General features: G+C 39.9%; 2 protein-coding genes and 1 long non-coding RNA gene across 3 annotated transcripts in view; 1 reads left to right on the forward strand and 2 right to left on the reverse strand.

Moving 5' to 3' along the window:
- The window catches only part of LOC107561948 (TGF-beta receptor type-1-like), a 37,463-nt gene extending 21,467 nt beyond the window's left edge, over positions 1 to 15,996 (reverse strand). Inside the window, exon 1 of the mRNA XM_016246497.1 lies at positions 15,798 to 15,996. Coding sequence (XP_016101983.1) covers positions 15,798 to 15,996 — 199 coding nt within the window. The remainder of the gene's footprint in view (positions 1 to 15,797) is intronic.
- A 5,953-nt stretch (positions 15,997 to 21,949) lies between these two features.
- Positions 21,950 to 23,605, reverse strand: part of LOC107561953 (polymeric immunoglobulin receptor) — a 5,542-nt gene continuing 3,886 nt past the window's right edge. The window contains exons 7-8 of the mRNA XM_016246502.1: positions 23,326 to 23,369; positions 21,950 to 22,021 (exon numbers count right to left, since the gene is read on the reverse strand). Of these exons, the coding sequence (XP_016101988.1) occupies positions 23,328 to 23,369 (42 nt within the window). The 3' untranslated portion in view covers positions 21,950 to 22,021; positions 23,326 to 23,327. The remainder of the gene's footprint in view (positions 22,022 to 23,325; positions 23,370 to 23,605) is intronic.
- LOC107561955 (uncharacterized) overlaps positions 22,978 to 23,605 on the forward strand; it is a 12,929-nt gene continuing 12,301 nt past the window's right edge. The window contains exon 1 of the long non-coding RNA XR_001605939.1: positions 22,978 to 22,987. This is a non-coding gene — a long non-coding RNA (uncharacterized lncRNA). The remainder of the gene's footprint in view (positions 22,988 to 23,605) is intronic.

Consider the following 23,605-nt stretch of genomic DNA (forward strand, 5'->3'; position numbering starts at 1 on the left):
TGGCAAGACACGTTAATAAAATGCCTTTGCGGCTGAATCTTGACATTTATGTGGATATCTGGCTCTGTGCGGCTCACGAACACAAGGTTTATCAGGCAACTGTTCACAAGCGCAAAAAGCCTTCAGAAGGTCCTCAAACATGTCGTTATAAAAGCCGCGGTACGGGCTAATCAGGGGCTTTCTATCGGATCTCGGCCACAAACACACACAAACACCTGCAGCGATGAACAGTGAGTGTTGAGCAACGCTGAGGTGTGTCGCTAAACAGCTGCGCTCTCAATGCATTCGCTTCCATTATCCTCTGCTACTTACTTAAGAAAAGAAAAGAAACCTTGAAAAAGCTGAGGACGTGCATGAAATCCAAAGGCAGCAGGACTCAAGCTGTTTGAATTCCATGTGTTGCTCAAGGTTTCTCTATTCTCTCCAGCAGCCTTGAACACTGAGAACAGTTATAGTGAGTCATTCAAACACAATTGTTTGAAAAATAAGTGACGTGGGTTTGCTAGAACAAGAAAGGGAACGGAGCTGTGAGCGTGTGCATCCCGCTGCCACTCTTAGCGCTAAACTATCCCTAGGATATCGCCACTAAATGCAATGTTACTCACTGTGCTCTGACATTTCTGCTCCTTTACGAACACATGCTTTGACTGAACAAACCAGACCTAAAACAAGTATAAAATAAACCAAAACTAAACAAACACAAACCAAACCGAAAAACAACACCAGCACAAAATAAACCAAAATTAGCACATAATCCAAAACAATCACAAAATAAGCACAAAACAAAAAAACAACAAAAAAACAAACAAACCAAAAACAAAATAAGCAACCAAACAAAATTAAACAAAACAAGCAGAAACCAAACCAAACACAAAGCACAAAATAAACAAAAACACAAACCACACCAAAACCAAAAACACAGTAAACTAAAAACAAAATTGATTAAAAAAAATCCAAACCAAAACAAAATAATGGGGGTGATTTTTAAGCTCTTATCTTTGTGTAGCAGCAGGAACCGAAGAGAAACACAAAACACAAATCTGTAAGATTATGCTTGTTTTGATTACATGTTCAGCTCTATATCTGACAAACAAGAGAATCACATCTCCTTTACACGATCTCACCCCAAACTATCCTCTGTGGTCTGTTTTGTGCTATAAAGCTTACGCTGAAGGAATCAAATATATAAGAAGTCTTCTCTAGAGAGTAATGATAGCTTCATGATACTGTTGATTATGAAGCGTTGCGGTAAAAACACTCGAAACTGGAAGAGCGTTTCTCTTTGTCTGCACTGGCTCTCCTTTGTTCCACAAGTCTGTCTGCAGCCGCAGGTAAACACAGCCGAGGCAATGAGTGCAGCGCTAATAACAGCCCTCACTTATTCATATGTATTTATAAATCCAAGCAACCGGGCTGGAAAGCAGAGCTGTCACTGTAGCAAAGACATGGCCTTATTCAAAAGGCGTTTATTTACGACAGGTGGGTGGTTCTCAGAGGAAAGGAGGCCTTGTTGAACAGCTCGAGGCTTTGCTGCGGATCCTGCTGTTCCTCTTCACATGTGCTTTACTGCCGGAGGACAGCGTGTGCTCGCACAGGAATCTCAGACTGGATATTTAGTCTGGTGGAAATACACTGACGGTTTGCTCTGACAAGGCAATCTAGTCTAAATGAATGTCTTGATTGCATACGGGAGAGGAAAAACAGAACCTGTCTAAACCAAGCTGAACATTAACAGTAGTGCGGCTGACTAGTGTTGGCATGTTTAGTTTCCACATTTAGCAGCGGTGTGTTTTAATTAATGTGCTGTGCTTTGGCTGGTAGATAGTTTGCACAGTAATTCATCCAACAGTTTTTTTTTTTTATAAATTTCTTTATTGATCAAGGATGCATTAAAAGGATCAAAAGTGCCAGTAAAGACATTTATAACGTTACAGAAGATTTCTATTTCTAATAAATGCTGCTCTTTTGAACTTTCTGTTCATCTGTGAATCCTGAAAAATAAAATGCATCACGGTTTCCACAGAAATATTGTGCAGCACGACTGTGTTCAACATTGATAATAATCAGAAATGTTTCTCGAGCAGCAGATCAGCATATTATACTGATTTCTGAAGATCATGTGACACTGAAGACTGGAGGAATGATGCTGAAAATACAGCTGCGCATCACAGAAATACATTACAGTTTAACAGAGATTCACATAGAACACAGCTGTTTTACACTGTAATAATATTTTACAATTTTTACTGTATTTTTGATCAAATAAACAGCCTTGGTGAGCAGAAGAGACTTCTTTCAGAAACATTAAAAAATCTTACCATCCCCAAACTTTTAAATGCTATTGTATATTCCAATTTAGTTTATAATGATCAATTAACGTTCCTGTGGTTTGTGGCAAATTTAATTTAAATTGTAACTCGTGAATTGAATGGAAGCCAATTCTTCACTTCTATATTTCGCCTGACATGCATTAAGAAGGTGACATCAGTCAGTCATGATTTCATGTCGACTTCACAATGTTTTTAATATGAATGTATCTGAGCAGAAGAATCAGTGGATCATGGCGAGATCTGCTGGTTTTCACCCATCGAGCTCAGCATGTCGACGGCCTGCAAACATCTGCACAGCTCCATATCACCCGAATGAAACATCACAGAAAAAGATCTCTGATCCGTCGTCTACTGTCTGACTATCAGCCTGAATGGATCCTTGCACGGTTCCCAGGCGTGTGTAAACACTGAGTCAGTGTTTGGCTCAGCCGTGCTCACACGCTCAGTCTGCTGCAGGACGCCGGCGCTCCAAAGACAGGGCTATTTTGGGAAGGGTCAGCACACAGAGATGGGCGCTGCTGGGAGGCAAAGCGGGGAAATGATTCACACGACCAAAACAAAACCTACAGCCAAACTTAACCAGGGATTGAGGACTGAATGTGCAGAGTGTTACTCCAGTCAACATGAAATCAGCGCTTTAATGCACTTGAGCAAAAGTGCTTTACTCCAGCGCATTACTCCAGAGTACTACTCCAGTGCATTACTCCAGAGTACTACTCCAGCTCTTTATTCCAGAGTACTACTCCAGTGCATTACTCCAGAGTACTACTCCAGCTCTTTACTCCAGAGTACTACTCCAGTGCATTACTCCAGCATATTAATCCATCACTTTACTCCAGCGCATTACTCCAGAGTACTACTCCAGCTCTTTACTCCAGAGTACTACTCCAGCTCTTTACTCCAGTGCATTACTCCAGAGTACTACTCCAGAGTACTACTCCAGTGCATTACTCCAGCATATTAATCCATCACTTTACTCCAGCGCATTACTCCAGAGTACTACTCCAGTGCATTACTCCAGAGTACTAGTCCAGTGCATTACTCCAGCATATTAATCCATCACTTTACTCCCGCATTCATTGACAGATACACACAGAAGAGTCATGATTAAAGGAAGAGACAGTCACCAAAAGGAAAACCAAGATGTTTGTTTCTTGATACCAAGCATAACTGTGTGACTGACTGTCATAATTAAACTGTTTAATTAACTCCTATAAACCCTAAAATTATGAACGTATTCAAATCATATATTTATAGGCTGGCTTCTGATTGGTCAACAGTATTACTGTCCCATGATGCCACAGGATGTTATCCCATTGTATTTTACTGAATTATATTTACAATAACCACCAACTAATGGCCTACATTACATGTCAAACATATTGCTGACTGGAATTAATAATAAATGCAATTTTTAATTACATTTTTGCAATAAATGCAATTTGTATTCATTTTAATCCATTATATAATATTCCTATCTGTTTTCTCTGTCACTAAGGCTTATAGACCTTACAAACTTTTTTTAACTTTTAAACAAGACTTTGTCAAACCAACATTTAAAAAATAATTTATTTCTGCTTTTCTTTCATGTGATTCTGCATTTAGTTTGCTTCTTCAAATTCAGTTCAACTGGAACTTGAAAAGCAATGTAAATTCATCAGTTATATTTAACAGTAATAATATTTCAGAATATTACTGTTTATACTGTATTTTTGATCAAATGAATGCAGTCTTGGTGAGCAGAAGAGACTTCTTTCAAAAACGTAAAATATTTTACTGACTTCTAACTTTTGAATGCTAGTGTATATTCCAATTTTGTTTACAAATTCCAATTCAACTTCCTGTAGTTTGTAATTAACTCAAATGTATTGCAGTGCTTTCTTTCATGCAATACTGCATGAAGTTTTCTACTTCAAATTCAGGAGTTCAATTGGAACATGAAAAGCAATCTCAATTCAACTCTGACTGGTTCACAACCCAGTGGAATTAAGTTTCATCAACCTTCAAAACAAAAAACTTGATTGCAGCATCACTGAAAGTAATAGCCTGAGTTTCCGGGAGTCATCTGAGGTCTATGGAGTCAGTGCCACAGGCCTGAAACAAACGAGTGTGTGTTTGTGTCTCACACGATCTAACACTGTTATTTCTCCATCACGACTGACTGCGCAGCCGTTCCTAATGCTTCAGCCGTTACTCCATCACTGTGGAGAGCCAAACTCCAGAGACACGCGACACACATGAGCTACGCTGGACCAAACGTGAGCACATCAAAGCTGGAAGGCTTTTGTTCTCCGTGAGGATGAAGACTGGCTTTATGGAGGACTTCGCCATGGGATGATGTTGCTGTCAGCTCACATTCTCCTGCTGTCATCTGTTGACTTTCACACGACTCCTGCTGGAGTAATGAATGATATTCAAGATATTCATCGCTCACATGAACACACGTCAGTCAGAACAGAGCTTCTGATTCAGATTTATTCTCTTTATTTTGTCTTAAAGGGATAGTTCATGCAAAATCACGACTTAATGTATCTGCATGTCAGTCCAAACCTGTATGAGATTCTTTAAATTTTGAATTTTGAAAAAAAAAAATGTTTTGTTCATACAATGAATGTCAATGGGGTCCAAACTGAACATTCTGCAAACTTATTCTCTACAGCGTTCTGCAGAAAATGAAATGCATTCTGGGTTGGAAGGACATGAAGCGGAGTATCCCAAGTTCAGTTTGGGGTGAAGTATTTGGGCCATTTATTAGTCATCTTCATGCATTACATGTGGAACTCTCTCAAAAACTTTTACTGCGTTTTTTACTGTAACCAAGATTCACTGATGGTGAAAAGCATTGATTATAGTGTTATATTAGAGCATTGAAGGTTGCAGTGCTGCACTGTAGCCGAACACAGTCATGTCTACTGATCAAATCACTGTTAGATATGTGCTGCTGCAGCGATTACAAAGAGAACCGTCTTTGATCACTTTCTGTGTCACTATAGATACCGGATGCTTTTCATGTTACCGACAAAAATCTGGCTGTTCCAGAAGGGTAGAAAAGAATAATTGATATTTAAAACTGGGGAGTTAGTTGTGAGTTCTGAAACTTGCAGTATGTTTTCATTTATTGTGGAAAAACCTCTCATATGTCTGAATATCAAGAACATTTTGATTCTCTATTTCATGAGCCCTTTAAGAACGCCTGTTGAAACATTAAAGAGGAATACTTTAATTACGTTATGGAATAAAACAGATCATTAGATTAATTTGTCGTTCATGAAAAGCATGCAGTTTTGAGTCACTCAACTCAATAATGCTTTCAATGAGCCCAATTCAATCTGATTGGGAGCATCTAAACCATTTATAATTGGACGGAATGTCTGCAGGATTTCAGTCTCAGGAATCAAAAGGATGGAAGCGGTTTCATCTAATGCCAAACACAAAGCAAGAAAGAAAAAACCTCAAGACAATGACTACTGATTTTGGGAATCAATGGCAATTGGATTTCACATCTTTGGAGCCTCTGGCTTCAACCTCTAATTCAGTAATTGAATGATCTGGCATTGAAAGCCAAGTGCTGTTCAATGTCTTTTCAGCAGAAAGCTCCTGCATGCTCTCAGCCGCCAAGGCAATTCATCGGTGTAATCCAAGCACGCAGCCGAGAGTTTGAATCGGTGGGCCATTTGTGCACCGTCCCTTTAGCTCTCTGAACGGCAGACAGGGGATCGACTGAAGAGCGTGTGGAGTTTTCAGAGCCGAGCTAATTAATCTTCATCCTGATGTAAATTGGTAAAGTGGTTGGGTGGGTTAGCATTCCTAACAACAAATCTCGCTCGATTAAGCTTGAAAGACTCTACCAAACTGGAAAAAAGACCCGATACGAATGTCAGAATCAAAATGTAATGCTATAATGGGGCATGCTTCATTAAACTGGAAAATAACCAAGAAAAAGAAAAGGTTTTACTGATATATGTGCAAGAAAAAATGGTTTTATGGCCACAAATTAGGAATCTGTTTCGATTTACCTAGAGAACAAATTTACCTAGAGAACAAATTTACCTAGAGAACAAATTAGTAATCATGGAAACAAATTCTTAATTCATGCCTACAATAGCTCTGCTCAATCGTGCACAATATAAACAAAATTTACCCAATTTAATAAAGTTTTAAATGGACCAATCACCTGTTAACGTCACCAAAAAACAAACATGAAATTGTCATCTGAACTACTTTGATATTCACCGCAGTACTGAGTGATTGATTATCATGCTGTGCGTGTGTATAACACGGTAGAACTGAAAGAATTATATGGTATTTCATGTCAACAAACTGCCATATTTACGTGGTACAAGTCCAAAAACCAGCCTGGCATGGTAATATTGGTCATATTAATTGTGTAGTGCAAGTTAAGATTGTTTTCTGTTGCTAATATTTTGTGTTAGCTGATGGCGAAACACTCACGCAAGTACTGGCACAGCTGTTTCTCCAGGCCCATAATCCATCTCGATATTTCAAAGTCTATCATGAAGACAGACTGTTGTAGGCTAAACACCAGAGCAGACTGTGTGCAAATAAACATGCAATGAAGCTGCAGACCAGACTGAAATCAACACAAGACACACCAGGGTCTGGCCTGATGAGCGGGATTTAAACAGCAGTAGTACTGCTTCAACTGCTGAATACACGCTTCTGTCATAACATATACGGTTTAGTTATGAAAAGGAGTGACGCTTGAAGCAACTACCAACATTTTAAGGCATCACAACTTAATTCTGAGAGCTCAGTGGAATGTATATGTACTACTGTATATGAACCGAATCATTACAGACAAGCAGACATCTGTGCGTACAATTTGGCAAATAAATCTTCTGATTACAAGTTTTTCTGTTTGGCTGAAAAGTGTCAAAAGCAGCTTTTATTTTGACAGCGATAATGCACCTGAGCACAGATATGAGTGTAATCTTTAAATGCATGATTTCAAACTATGTTGAACTGCATCCAGTTTGCTGCTGTGTCATATTCATGTCATATATGTCATTGTTTACTATGTGAAATGAGCATTAACCAGTCTTCCAAGTGCACACAAACTTACCAAAACTACAGAGTAAACTCTTTGCTTACATTTGCTTTTATTCATGTTTTTAACGATTTCTATATTTGTGAAAAATACTATAACAGGATTACAGAATGCAAAGGTTACTAAAGCACAGTTCTGTTAATTTTTCCTGATTTATTTATTTATTTTATCAACAAAAAAAATCCATATTGGTTCATCTCACATTTCTAATTTAGAAAATATTTAAAATAATAAAAAATTTAATTGCAGCAAATGTTATGCATGTTATTTAAATTAAATGGTGTAATTTCATAAATATTGCCCATTGACCACCTTGCTCTCTAAGATATCGGCCACATCTGTCATCCACTATTTATAGTAGCCTTCGAAACCATAGTGGACACTGTGGACTGCACTCATTCAATCCCATAATGCACCTCAACAACGAGCGTGCATGTGACGTACACTGAACAGCTAGCCGTTAGAGAATACCATGCACAATATCGGTGGAGTGATGTAGGGAACAGTGAATGCGGGTAGAAGTCGACCGATTAATCGGCACCGATAACCGATTACTGGAACAATCGGTTATTTGCAAAAATTCCTACCAATATTTTTTCCGGGTTGCTGGAGCGGCTGAGAAGGTCTGCTGTTATTATACAGTACGAGAGCGGCCTCTAGAGGCAGAACTGTGCTGTTTGCTCTGAAACGTGAGAACGCACAATGCACAGAGCGGAAGACTTCACTGGCTTCACTTTTATTTTTGATGCAAAATCGATGCAAATATGTGACGATTCAAATCGGTTGAGATGTTAAACGGATCGCGATACAGTTGGGGGTGGGGGTTTATATGAATGTATCTCTGAGGGAACTGACTATCTTTAGAAAAGTTTACGTGGTATTTTCTTTTCATCTTGCCTCTGAACAATGCATATTAAAGTAGCGTTCATAAGCGCAGCTCTGCTTTGTTTACAGCGGTAACCACGGAAACACTGTATCATTGCTGTTCATGAGCGCCACCTGCTGGCAGAGAGTGATCTGCATCTCATTCAGCTTTTCTGCTGTTTCATTCAGATATGTTTTATGTAGTATAGTTTCACAAAACTAAAGTCAGAGCATTCTGTTTTTGCTTCAAATTTCAAAATTATACAATCTAATTTAGATTAAAAACTGCTCATGTTGCATGTATGCTGCATCTTTGTTTGGATCATGATTAAAATGCAGTGGTTGCCTCTCATTTTAAATGGAAAGAGCACAGACAAAGCCTTAGCTTGTTCATATTAAGAGATTTATTTTATTTGTTTTACTTGTTTGATTTGGTGTTTGTTTTAAAATTTCAATGTAGTTTTGTTATATTTCAATTTCACAAAGAAACGTGCAGCAATAGCCTAATAAAATGACACCTTTTTATTTACTGTATAATGTCTTCAATCTCATTTTGTAAAAAAAAATAGTGAGAAAATCGAATCGTGAAATAAACATCGTGAATCGAATCGTGAGTTGAGTGAATCATTGCATCCCTAGTAATAAGGTTAAACTTATTTATGTTTGTTTTCGTTATCCGTTGATTCTTTGGTTATCGGCCACTGCGGTCCAACCTAGTTATTGTTATAGGTCAAACCCACTATCGGTCAACCTCTAAATGAGGGAACAAGGGCTGATTTCAGATACAGTTGGTTGCGGTCAGTATAAGGGGGCGGGACATTTTCAGTATAGAAAGCATCTGATTGGACAAAAAAACTATGTATTGTAGGATGTCATCAATATTTTTGCTTCAAGAGAATGACTGAAAATTTTAAAACATTTAACAGCTAAAGGTGAATTTTGTCAACATCTAGGAGTAAACATCTCATAAACCTGCCTTTAAATGAAGGTTGAAAATGCTGTGTCTAGCCGAGGCTAACACTGTGCCCAGACTCCAAACGGCACAAAGGAAGGCTCCAGAGCCGGCTGCAGTGATTCAACAGAGCAAGGAGCTTCGCATCACGTGGGTTCTTCATCAAAGAAAGCCTCTCCGCGCAGCTCCGCGCGCTCACCTTCCGCGTGCAGCCGAATTAATTAAACTGTTTCCTGGCAACCACGATCCCTGCACGAGCGTCACACGCAGAGAGCTAGCATTCGAGACGCGCCCTTCCCCCTTCAGTCCGATCCAGCAGTGCACAGGAGCCCAGAGTCATTTCCATAGGTCAGCGCTCGCCCCTAACCCCTATCCGCCCATTACTGCCAGGCTTTTGTCCTCCACAGATGTGGCTTTGGGTGTGAGGATCTCAGATGGACCCCATCAACCTCCACCTCCCCCACAATGCCTTCTGCTATACGCGTCTTTGTCTGAACACGATAAAGAATCACACTCTTGGTAAGGAAGGCCCTGACGGCTCTCCCATATATGTTCATTCACACCCAAATGCCAAAAAACGCTTGCATTCTAAAGTAGGTTCACATGGGGAATGGATGCATGAGTACGGTAACGTGTTAAACCGAGCTGAAAATGCTAGAATGTTATTAGCAGAAAGCATTAGTAAATTAGCAAACATATTTAAAGCTGTGCAATACCTAGTTTCTGAACGATTAGCAGCACCAACTGGAACTACAATCTGTCTGAGCGACTCTAACTGTTAATATGAGAACCTCTGTTCATCTCAATGAGTTAGAAAGCTAACGCAGGAATCAGTGACGACAGATAAGAAAAAAATACAACTCCTTGTTCCATACTATGGAAGTCAATGGCTACCGTCGACTGTTTGGTCTGCAAAAGATCTTCTTTAATGTTTAACAGATGAAAGAAGCTCATACGGGTTTGAAATGACATGAGGGTGAGTAAATGATCCTCAGTCACAATCCCTTCAAAAAACACTTTTTTAAATCCCTGTGGGACAAACGATTGGGAAAAATAGCATTGAAAGTTGCTAGAATCTCTGTTTTTTCTCCCCAAATCCTCACGACTCTTTCCAGGTTTGTTTTCACACGCATGCTTTAAAATGGAATTGTCGTTCTTGTCTAATCCCTATTAGAAGTGTGAATGTTTCTAAAGCAGGTAAATGATTGTTATCTGTCAAAATGACGGAAATCAGTGAAATATTATCACTCAGTGTTAATGTTAATGAACATTTTGGATTAAGGCAATGTATGTTACATAATACAGACATATTTTAACTGCAGCGGAGTTTCTGGGATTATTCATGGTCTGTTGTAGTCCTTTCTTAATGCTTTTACACTCTTAGATTTCCTTTTAATGTTGGATGGTTGAAGGTGAGTAGAATAATAAAACTACTCAGAGTACAGAAGTTACTCTCATGCAAAAAGCATCATAGGTTGTAGGAAAAAAGTGGATATTTCACGAATAGCGAAGAGTCCGGTGTCTGTACACACAAAAGATAACAATTAGTTCAGGATGACTCTTCTAAGCAAGGTTTATAAGTGACCCAGTTGTGAGCGGCTGGCGATCACAGAGGAACGTCTGAGAGATGTGCACACAGCTCCACGCTTTCTCTGTTTCCCGAGGCCTGTCGAGGAGCGGCGCAGTCTGTGGGCGTAAGTAGAGCCGGAGACGGCTTTTCTAGGACACTCCAAAACCTGACTGAAGCTGACGAGCTAATAAGCCTTCAGAGAGAACGGCCAGTAAACCGTCAAAGGCGATGCTTGAACACCAACTTTTCTGGCAGATTTTCTCTCAGCCCGAGGCTCTGCTAATTGCTAGTGTGTCAGAGCACATGACGGGCTGTTCTTTATAAATACCCGGCGCTCCAGGCTCCTCGGGGGCACACGGGGATCATAAACCTGCCGACTGGACAGGCACCGTCTCCATTCGGGGAAACGAGCCGCAGGAGGAAGGTGGAGCGTGCTGTAAAACCGGCAAAGCTCCCTTTCAGATCAGCCAGTAAAACTAATGAGTGCAATATCAAACTAAAGGACTGGATTCCAGCGCACAAAAGCCTCCGAAGAGGAAGAAGACATCGGATTCTGGAGAAAAAAAATCTTTTTTTTTTCTGAAAAAGAGAATTCAGTCATCATTTACTCAAGACTGATTCTGAAAGTGTCAATATTTAAAATCAGTGTGTAATCTTTAGCAAATTACAAAATGAATATCCATTTTTCATGCTGTACATTATGTGGTGACAAACTGATTTTAGTTTTTACTGTTTTCATTTTATTTAGATAACACCGTATCATTAAATATAACCATTTATTGGTTATCAGCAATAACATGAAAATAATAACAGCTTATCAGCATTGGCCAAAATAACAATATTTAAAGTCGTTATTTACCAGTTTTGACATCAGTGACTCCAAATTCGATTGGTTGTGGCGTATCTCTTGACCAATCGTGTGAAGTATGAATATGGATAAGATTTGTGAGCTGCTGTGAAATGGGAAGCTTTTCAGTGGAATAATTACTTTAATTTTGGTCGTTTCCTGACATAAAGCCACTGCATGAGTTATATTTGAATATTTCTTACATTAGAATATAGAGCACGAGTCATATGAACCACTTCTACGATGGTCATTTCTGAAGAACAACAGCATGTGTTCCAATACACTTTGTTTATAAGTTTCTACTGAATGAAGTCTCTTCTGCTCAGTGTGAAACAGCTGTGTTCTATGTGAATCTCTGTTAAACTGTAATGTATTTCTGTGATGCGCAGCTGTATTTTCAGCATCATTCCTCCAGTCTTCAGTGTCACATGATCTTCAGAAATCAGTATAATATGCTGATCTGCTGCTCGAGAAACATTTCTGATTATTATCAATGTTGAACACAGTCGTGCTGCACAATATTTCTGTGGAAACTGTGATGCATTTTATTCTTCAGGATTCACAGATGAACAGAAAGTTCAGAAGAAATAGAGATCTTTCGTAAAATTATAAAAGTCTTTACTTTACTTTACTTTATTGATCGATTTAATGTGCCTTGATGAATAAAAGTATTAATTTCTTAAAAAACCTAAACTTTTGAAAGGCAGCATCTTTGCCTAATTTCAGCATTTCCAGAAGTTCAACAGGTTTGCAATGACATGAGAATGTCTAAATGTTCATTTTTGGGTGAATTAACGCTGAAAGTGTTGTGTATGCATGCATTTTTCTACACATTATGTTGATATGTTGACAGTGCAAGGTGCACAAACGCTTGATTTATGTGCTTTGACAGAGGCCATTAATCATGCCACTATCTCCTATTGCATCCAAACCACAAACCCCCGTCTGAACGTCTGCGTAATAACACGCTGTGAAGTGATACGGGATTCCTCCGATCGAACACGGGAAGCTGAGAGCGCTGCGGTCTGCGGGGAAGAGCTCGACAAGGCCTCCGTTTCGTCCCAAAGGAAGCGTGTTTTGAAAGTCAGAGCCGACTCTTGAGGTAATGATTTGAGATGCTCAAACACGGGAACCCGAGGAGGGCACTTAACCCAAATCACTTCAGTAAATACAGACAACAAATGGATCACACTGAAGCAGCTCTTACGCTTTTTCATAACGGTGTCAGTAGTGCAGCGCTTTAATAAAACAGCCTCTCGCACTGATATCAGTTTGAGATGAGCTCTTCAGAAGATGCAAATGTGCCTGTTATTAACTGTGAATAATGCAGAATTCAACTCCCAGAGACAGACATAAAGTCGCTGCTGAAAACTAAATCATCACCCATAACCCGTAGTCTATTACTTTAAAAATGGAAGCCTGAAAACGCTATTACTTTGTCACTTTAAGAGCCGCAAGTCAAGTCTAACATAAAAAGCTGTAGATGTACCGAAGCCTCGGAGCGTTTTATTTGTTTCCCTGAGCCAGCTAAACTTTTAAAAGCCACCATCGCTGCAAAATACTGCTTCTGCCAAAAGCAAGGCCGTCTGAACGCATCGCTACCCCTGCATTCACTCACTGCTGGCACTAATGCAACTTCTCAAATTAGTTCTGGTTCTTTAAGCCGGGACAACAGGCGGTGTGGGGTCACAGAAATGCTTCAGATTCCCGTCCCAAAGACAACATTATTGTAGTGAGCATGCATCAGATGCCCGCTCTAGAGATGACATGTCAGATGCAAAGAACTCAAACACACCACTTACTTATGGTTATCTTTAGTTAACGTTCTTGGTGTGGATGGGCCTTAACCTCCTCGGTTGTTGCTCTTTTTAACACCGTGAGGAACAAGTCAGTTATTTTTGTGGTAATCAACATTATGCCATAAATGCAGATTGAGTTTTTACAATTCATGCATTTGTAGTGAACATGAAACAAGAGCTGACATGATTTATTTGTTAATATGCATCTACTAAACACAAAATGGACTGCAAACACCATTTCATGTTGACTTTAAGCATGATTCATATACTGCCAATAAAGCAACACTCCCTGATTTACTGAAGGTGACACGAATGCCAGTGACAATAACTGTGCCTTCAGACAAAGCAGAATTATGCAACCTAGTGTGACTGAAGTCTGCAGTCATGTCCACCTCAAAAGTGCTTGTGACAAAACTGATTAAGAGGTAGAACAAACCGACAGGACATCACAGGAACATTTACAAATACTCCGGTTAATAGACGAAGAAAACTGTCTCCGTGTGACACCCACTCATGCTGTCTAGTTAGCCAGCTCAGGAGGATTCGAGACATTCTTCAGACTATCTACACAAACATCTGACATCACCCTGTGTTTACATTACTGTTATTATAATCACTACCCCGACTGATGGAGGTCTCCAGCAATGAACGTGTTTAAACAGTCAGTTATCTCCTAAATCCCTCCTCCTAAAAACATGTTTATAGGCTATAGAAACACAAATGGACACACATCAGACAGTCGCCAGCAGTTAACCAGCTTTACTGAGTTTTAGCATTTTAATTCGCTTTGAAAACTACAGTGAGAACAAGTTAGCCAAACAGCTAAAGCTAATACAAAAGTCAAACGAGGTGACGAAACATGCTTTTAAAATATACCAAACGCCAAAGAAAATGCATTAAAGTTACATTCTGAGAAACATTCCCACTATTTATAACTTTAAAAGCATTATAGTTTAATATTATTAATTTAAATAAGTGAAACCAAATAAGTAAAACAACTTTTGATCTGGTAAACAGTAAATACAAAGCTATTTATGAGCTGTGACGATTAACAGGCGAGAGCAAAATAAAGTCAGAGTATTGGTAAAAACAAACCGATTCACTTCATCGATATCATCGGTTTATGAAATGAGTTATGAGCCGTTTTGACTGAAAATACAATGCCTCGAGGCAGGATGAGTGTGTGTGTGTGTGAGAGAGAGAGAGAGAGTGTGTGTGTGTGTGAGAGAGAGAGAGAGAGAGCGAGAGAGAGTGTGTGTGTGTGTGTGTGAGAGAGAGAGAGAGAGAGCGAGAGAGAGTGTGTGTGTGTGTGTGTGAGAGAGAGAGAGAGAGAGCGAGAGAGAGTGTGTGTGTGTGTGTGTGAGAGAGAGAGAGAGAGAGCGAGAGAGAGTGTGTGTGTGTGTGTGTGAGAGAGAGAGAGAGAGAGCGAGAGAGAGTGTGTGTGTGTGTGTGTGAGAGAGAGAGAGAGAGAGCGAGAGAGAGTGTGTGTGTGTGTGTGTGAGAGAGAGAGAGAGAGAGCGAGAGAGAGTGTGTGTGTGTGTGTGTGAGAGAGAGAGAGAGAGAGCGAGAGAGAGTGTGTGTGTGTGTGTGTGAGAGAGAGAGAGAGAGAGCGAGAGAGAGTGTGTGTGTGTGTGTGTGAGAGAGAGAGAGAGAGAGCGAGAGAGAGTGTGTGTGTGTGTGTGTGAGAGAGAGAGAGAGAGAGCGAGAGAGAGTGTGTGTGTGTGTGTGTGAGAGAGAGAGAGAGAGAGCGAGAGAGAGTGTGTGTGTGTGTGTGTGAGAGAGAGAGAGAGAGAGCGAGAGAGAGTGTGTGTGTGTGTGTGTGAGAGAGAGAGAGAGAGAGCGAGAGAGAGTGTGTGTGTGTGTGTGTGAGAGAGAGAGAGAGAGAGCGAGAGAGAGTGTGTGTGTGTGTGTGTGAGAGAGAGAGAGAGAGTGTGTGTGTGTGTGTGTGTGTGAGTGTGTGTGTGTGTGTGTGAGTGTGTGTGTTACAGTTTGTCTGTGTGTGTGTGTGTGTGTATGTGTATGTGTGTGTCACTGTCCTGCCAGACGAGATGATCATAAACACTGATAACCACAAACACAATCACCTACAATCAGACTGTAAACATCTCCAGCATTAAACACACACACACACTCTCTCTCTCTTTCCGTCTCTCTCTCACACACACACACACACACACACACACACACACACACACGTGAACGCATTCGGTCCGTTCCGGTATCAAACGCAATCAGGTGTGATATGAAGGAGTTTCTCCGCTTTTCTTCTCTTTCGTGAAGGAATAACGGAGCCCCTCTCTCTCTCTCTCTCTCTCTTTCTTTCTTTCCCTCTGTCTGTCTCTCTGTGTCTCTCTCTCTCTCTCTGACCTGCGCCATCTTTGTAGAAAGACTCTCTTTGGGGCTGCAGTTGCATGCAAACAAAGAGCAGCCCTCCGACGGCCCCCGGACGAACGGCACTGACGGGCGGAGCGCAGAACGCAGCGCCGCTGTTCGTACCTTCAGTGTGCTGGATCCTGACTCCAAAGAGCAGCGCGAAAAACACCAGACGGCACGGTACTGCATCCATCATCATCATCATCATCCTCCTCCTCCCCATCATCATCCTCATCCTCCCCGCGCTCGCGCTTCTTCTGCGAGCCTCCAGCGGTTCGTGAGAGTGAGAGAGGCGGACGCAGCGCGGAGAGAAAGCGCAGCGCGATCATTGGCTGCGCGCAGAGACACCGACCCCCGCCCAGCTCGCGTTCAGTCTGGACACATTCCTGTCCTCTTCTGTCTGACTGCTTCTCTCTGCTCTTCTGCACGCACCAAACAATATCAAAACCATGCCCGAGTCTGACCGGAGCGACTGCAGAACTCCTGAGATATGTAGCCTGGGTATGAAGTAAATACCAATGATCTGTTTACGAAGAGATCTTTTACAATGCTGTCAGACACAAATAAACATGGCATGGCTAACATGACACTGTGGCTACTATATATAACAAAAGTAAAATTATATAAATTAATTATAGGCTATTCTTTATATTTTTTAGTTTTACAATCAAATGATGTCTTCGTGTGCATGGGCTTTAAAGCAAGCTGTCAGGCAGCATACAACACGGTATAATACTGGGTGGCTTCTGACGTGGTCTGGTAATCATTCAGTAACAAGGTGCATAGTCTATGTTTTATGGCTTCAGGTTATTTTTATGAATGGTACTAGCTCCACAGTTAACCATGGCTTCAGCTGGTAATACTATAGTAATTACACATTTACCAGGGCTCTGAGGTACTTTGCTGAGGAGAAGCATGGTAGTTTGCTTCATACCATGTAAACGCATGCTATATGAATATAATAACAAGGTCATTCAAATTAGGTTATTACAGTAAAATCATAAATTCGTTCATAATTTAATAAATCATAATTAATCTAAATTAGCAAAGAGTTGAAACAACAATGATTGTGAATCAAGACTGTAAGCACACATTCGGGATTATAGATCGATCCAATGCAATATTTTATATAAATAAAAATAACATTTACAAGGATTTTTATATGAATGAGCAACACTGAATGAAATCCAGCTTAGTCTGATAACATGAGCATCCAGAACCATCATCGTTTTGAGCAGTAAGTGACTGTAGAGCAACTTCACAATCTTCACACACTTTTCACCCAAAGCAGGTATTTTAAATATTCTCCAATTATATATATATACTGTATATACACACACAGCAGATCGTCTTTGTGTCTCCTCTGCCGTCCCTCATGCATATATTCATCCAAGAGGACAACACATCTGACCTCGTCGAACCTCCATCCCCCCAAAGCCAGAGATTGATGAGGGCCGATTCAGGGGCCCTTCCCCCTTCAGCACACTTAATGAGGGCCCCGATTCCTCCGTCACAGAAGGTGTATGGTGCTGAATGTGTCGTATCAGCTGTTACAGACCCGTCTGATCACACTTCAACTGTAACTAAATATACAGTAGGTTCCAAAAATAACTCATTCAAAGCAGGATTATTTTAGTACTATTTAAATAGGCCTACTATATTCATATGTTTATATTTTCCATTTTCATTTAAGTTTTGCCTTTGTCTTTTTATCAGTTTTTCTTTCATTATTTTGTATAGCTTATTTCAGTTTTTAGTCATTTTATATGTATTTGTTTCAGTCAGTTGCCAAAGCAATATTCAAGTTTAGGTTTTTAAGTTTAAGTTTTCCATCTAATATTTATGTCTGTATTTTATTAAAGTTAACAGTAACATCACTGATTCAAAGACTGCTGCAGGAAGTGGTCATGTTTAATAAGGTGCCTTTTATTGTTTTTTGCAAATGGCAAAACTGCGTTTTCCCCCACATCGGCCTTTCTGTAAAAAATAGCAATTAAATTATATGATGTTGTTTGTGTTAGGAGTATGAACTTTCGTATCGTTTTTTCTGTTACGTCTGCCTTATTGTTTGAGTTTATTGCACTGCAAAGTTTACTGGAAATAATAAAGTATACTTCAATTCAAGACCTAACACTCTAGTGGCACATAATGCAAACATAATTCGGAAAAGAACACTTTCTTTTTTTCCCCATTAAAAAACAGTTATTTAAGGATTTTTATAGTCAACAAAAACTTGCTGCAGTGTTAAAATATGCATATTTTTAAGGCGTTGCTCGTAGCAATGGACAATTACACAAGTAGATTATTTATAAACGTAGTTGTTGAGCACAAGAAGGGATTTGCATCGAGTATTTATTAACCTGACCTGGTTTTGGCAAAGGATGGGTGTGGTGTTTAACCTTGAGACGTGTTAGAAATGGCCCGTCTGGCGCACACCTCATTTAGAGCCCAAAACTCAGAAACACTCATTAATTCACGCTGCAACAGTGTTCGTCTAAAAAAACCTGTCTACACTATTAAGCAGTAATGGGGTTAACCATAAGTAGGGCAAACAAAAAATATCTCCACTTAAGGGAATATTTTAGTCCACAGAGTAATTCTTCAACAAAGTTCATGTTCAAAAGAATATAATGCCATTTTTGTGCTAATTGGGCAAATAAAAGAGGTACAATGTGTTACATTATAGTATGAGAGACTTTAAAGCTGTAAAATCAAATGCATAATTCGTACATTGCCTCTTGCCTCTGTCAAAACAGCCTTTTTAATCTACAGAGATGCAGAGATCAAAAAGATTGGATTTTCATTGACATACAACCTCAAAATCTGAAAAGAAAGTGTGAGTGGTGCTTGTAAAACTCACTGCCACAATGTATCTGTGGTTGCTAGGCTCTTATGGGTGGTTGCTAAGTGTTTGCACACTGTCAAACATCCTGAAATCTCTGATATTCTGGTTTCTGTATGTGACTTGGATCTTTCAGTGTAATTCTACGGGATATTTGCACACATTTTAGCATCTACAGGTAGAAATTCTATTTTTTTTTAACCACAGAATAAAAATTGTAATTATGACTTTTTTCTCAGAATTGTGAGAGCCATTACGTTATTATTTATTTATTTGCTTATGTTGTGGTGAAAACAAGCTTTCATATAAAATTTTAAGTGCAATCACTTAGAAAGTGAAAGTCTTTATGAGATGAAAATCTCAATTTTACTCACCCGTGATCTGAATTTACAGGCTGTTTTATTTCTAAAACATGCATGTGCTGATTTAAACTGTATAAAGTGGCTGGTTAAATCTGAATAACTGAACTTCTTTTAAGATAAATGATTGTTGTTTCATCACAGCAGACAGCACTGGCGCTTTCTTGATTTAGTAGTGTAAGAAAAGCACGTAGCAGATGCTGAAACATTCTTCCTGTTTCATAAGTGTCTCCAATGGCGTTTCTTCTGCTTATTATGGGATGTTTGGCTGGTGGTTAATGAGGAGTCCTGATGAAACGTCTGGATGACTTCACTCACACTCGCTTGCTCAAACATACCAGACTCAACGGTCAGATGAATGTTCAAGATTCAATTCTTGAATTTAGTCTCTTCTGGTCCCAGCAGAGGAACGTCTGCTTTCTTGAGGATGTGGCTCTTCATGCAGACGTGTCACTGAGGACAGTTTGACTCCAGCTAGACGGGCAAATGAATCAGGGCTGTGGTCACACACGTCTCCACGAGTCTCGCCCGTCTGCTAGCTCCCCCGCGTCTCACGGGTTCCTGAGGGTCACACACCATTTATCCTTAATTAGTGTTATTCAAGTCTTTCAAAAACACGCTCTCATCGGGGCATTCGTGTCTGGAAGGGAGGAGAGTTGTGTTGAGACGAGAGAGATGAACACATTCACACTGCCCCTGGGTAGATTTAGAGCTTTAATTATTTGTACCACTGTTTGCTCAGGATAAAAGTATTACATTGTTACATTTAACTCATTCAGCACCGTTTGTGCAACAGATGTGAATAATATCACAAATAGTGTGACTTGTTTAGGAAACAGGGTGCTATACAGCTTTTCTTTTAAAGGAATAATTCAGCCAAACATGAGAATGTGCTGAAAATATCCTCACCTTCAGGCCAACCACAATGTAGATGAGTTTGCTTCTTCATCAGGTTTGGAGAAATGTAGCATTGCATCAGTGTCTCAGCAAACTCTGCAGTGAATGGGTGCCGTCAGAGTGAGAGTCCAAACCAGAGATGTTCACAAGTCTTTAACTTGGAGTCCGAGTCGAGTCTCAAGTCATTTAATGGCTCGCTAAAAAAATCCCATTCAGAATCCTCATGTATTGAAATCTTCCTATTTACAAAGCTGTTTCAGACTATAGACAAAATATATGATCTATGATCTGCTTTTTTTTTTAAAGAGGTGTTAAGATGTAAGGTTAATGTACATCCAGCCTGTTACTTATGTTTTAATCCATTACCATGTTCAAAACAGTTTCCCTTTCATGGGAACTTCGAACTGCGTCCTCTAGGGGGCGCTATGGGGAACGCCTCGTCGTGACCCGTGTCTGAAGCATACATCGAAAAAACACCAACTCGTTGGCCGGCGACAGCCATGACGTCACTACCGGTGCAACTATAGTATAAATAGGCGCCGGGAGCACACGAAACGTGTAAATATCTTTCTTCCAAGCAGATGTCCGGACAAAAATAAATAAATTAATTAATTACATGTATTGAATTTTTACATCACATTTTTACATGGACTCAACATCCAACCAGCAACTGATGCACAGAACCAAACCCGCCCTACATTACAATATAGACGAAAAGATCTGTTGTTACTTCATTTCATGGTGACTTTAAGTCCAGATCGTGTCGGTGAGGTTCCTGCAGTCCGATCAGTGTCTGCTAACACATTATTTTCTCTCGCTCTCAATTTCCTGATTGCTGTTTTGATGCAGGCTGCCAGGGCCCTCCCGGTGCTCAGGTGACAGTGGCAGACCTCTCTTTAAGTGTTAATAGGACGTCACCATCTGTCCGCACAGGTAGATCCGGAGCCCCGCTCCGAACCATCTGTGCATCCTCCATCATTACAGCCCTCTGAACAGAGAACAGAGAGAGCGAGGTGGCCAGAGCTCAGGAGACACAAACGCAAGGAGGGTTTAAACAGAGAGCAGATAATGAGGAGTGCTGGGATCTCCCAGAGGAATATGGCCAGCTGTCACTCACAAACCCTGCGGGCCACCTGGACCCGATTCCCACACTCACCAAACCCGCTGGAACGGCCTCTCCATCATACAACTCAACGCACGTTTCATTCAGACTCATGTCAGACTGATCCAGGATCAGCTCTCCCTATCAGACTCATGATTTATAGAGAGGTTCAGCTCACTCTCAGCTGGTCTACAACCCTAGCAACCATCTACAACACTCTAATAACACCCTAGCAACCACCTACAGTACTCTAGCCACGCCCTAGCAACCACCTACAACACTCTAGTAACACCCTAGCAACCACCTACAACACTCTAGTAACACCCTAGCATAATAACAGCACATCTTTATATGTAATTTCATAATTACTTGTATTGTCTATTGTCTTAAAGTCCTGCTGAATGTACGTACTGACAATCTAAAAAACTCATAAGCCAAGACACTTGAAAATGTAGTGAAAAAATAAAAAGCCTTTATTCACATGGCTTTGCATTAAAAAACTGGTCACACTATAAATCATTCAGAGCTTTATGAAGAATCATCAGATGAAGGAGAGATCTGGCCGAGAAACACGCTTAAATAATCATCGCTCTCAGACTGTTAATGAAATGAAACTCTTCATTATTTATCATAGTGGTCATGACTTCATCATAAGCTTCTGAAAAACAGCTGAAGACGGTTTGCTGGTCTTATGGAGTTCTCTGGTGAATGCTGTTGGCAAACACTTTTATTCAATACGACTTGCACTGCATTCAAGGTACACACTGACATTTTTCAGTTCATGCCTTCCCTGGGAATCGAACCCATGACCTTGGGTTATAAATGAAATAAACTGCAGAGATGTTCCCTGTAGCTTTGAAAACCCTAAATAGGACACATAAAAATGAATTAAACGGTAAATAAATAAAACATCTCTGCCTGCTTCATATAGGCTCTTCAACAGAGGTCTTTAGTTGAGATGCAGTGAACGGCTGCCGAACCACACACCGGATTCATTCCTCCATTTCTGATGCTGCCACTAATAATCAAAACACAAATCAAACATAATCTGTATACAGTTATCATTTCCATCCTGACTACAGCAATCGATCATACGCTAGATCAGTGCAGCTTGTTCATACATTTCATATACTTTCTATATGACAGATTTGCTTTCCTTTACGATGTTCACTACTGCTCAAAACGTTTGGAGATTTATTTAATTATTTTTAAGAAATGAATACTTTTATTCATCAAGGATGCATTAAATTGATCAAAAGTGTCAGTAAAGGCATTTATAATTTTACAAAAGATTTCTATTTCAAATAAATGTTCATCTGTGAATCCTGAAAAATAAAATGCATCACAGTTTCCACAGAAATATTGTGCAGCACGACTGTGTTCAACATTGATAATAATCAGAAATGTGTCTCGAGCAGCAGATCAGCATATTATACTGATTTCTGAAGATCATGTGACACTGAAGACTGGAGGAATGATGCTGAAAATACAGCTGCACATCACAGAAATACATTACAGTTTAACAGAGATTCACACAGAACACAGCTGATTTACATTGAAATAATATTTCACAAGTTTTACTGTATTTTTGATCAAATAAATGCAGCCTTGGTGAAATTAGATATGTAAGTTCAGTGAGTTCCTTCAAGGGATAGTTAATCCAAAAATGAAAATGTGATGTTTATCTGCTTACCCCCGGGGCATCCAAGATGTATGTGACTTTGTTTCTTCAGTAGAACACAAATTATGATTTTTAAGTCCAACCGTTGCAGTCTGTCAGTCGTATAATGCAGACTACGCCAGAGTGCGTACACACCTCACGCACCGGATGCCGTGCGCGCGCACAAAGACAGTTAGACATAGTGGTGTATTAGAGGTAAAAAATGATATAAATACTGTTCGGTTTCTGGCACAAACCGATCGTTTCGTGTGTTAGGACATCAATGTGTCGTCACGAGCCGCAGGGTTTAATTTGGATTTGTCTGTGCATGTTTTTTTTACTCTCATAGATTCTGTTACCATTGCCATGCATTATACGACTGACAGACTGCAACGGCTGGAGTTAAAAATCATCATTTGTGTTCTACTGAAGAAACAAAGTCACATACATCTTGGATGCCCTGGAGGTAAGCAGATAAACATCACATTTTCATTTTTGGATGAACTATCCCTTTAATAATTCACCAAGATATTTTGTTAAATGAATACAGCTTTGAATAATCTCTAAATAATTATGGAATAGTTTTATGTGCTGTAACAATTGGATTTATGGCCAATGGAAGATATTAAACAAGTGATATTAAACAGTTGCTCCAGACTCACAGTCATGTCTTCGCAACGTTCACATAATCTGGTTCTTGCGGAGACTAGAGGAGAAAAACAAGACCAAATTATTATTACGTACTGTAGATCTGCAATCAATTTCTGCTATTTTAAAGCTTGTTATTTTCTCAGCAATACAATAACTACATATGATCCAAATAAATATACAGAAAATATATTGTAAGTATTTACTGCATTTGATAAAACGCTTTTTTTGACCAAAGCCGGGCCGGTGGACACACACACACACACACACACACACACACACACTCTCACACTC

This window comes from Sinocyclocheilus grahami, unplaced genomic scaffold, assembly GCF_001515645.1.
Source record: "Sinocyclocheilus grahami isolate Dianchi unplaced genomic scaffold, SAMN03320097.WGS_v1.1 scaffold800.1, whole genome shotgun sequence".
Classification (NCBI taxonomy): domain Eukaryota; kingdom Metazoa; phylum Chordata; class Actinopteri; order Cypriniformes; family Cyprinidae; genus Sinocyclocheilus; species Sinocyclocheilus grahami.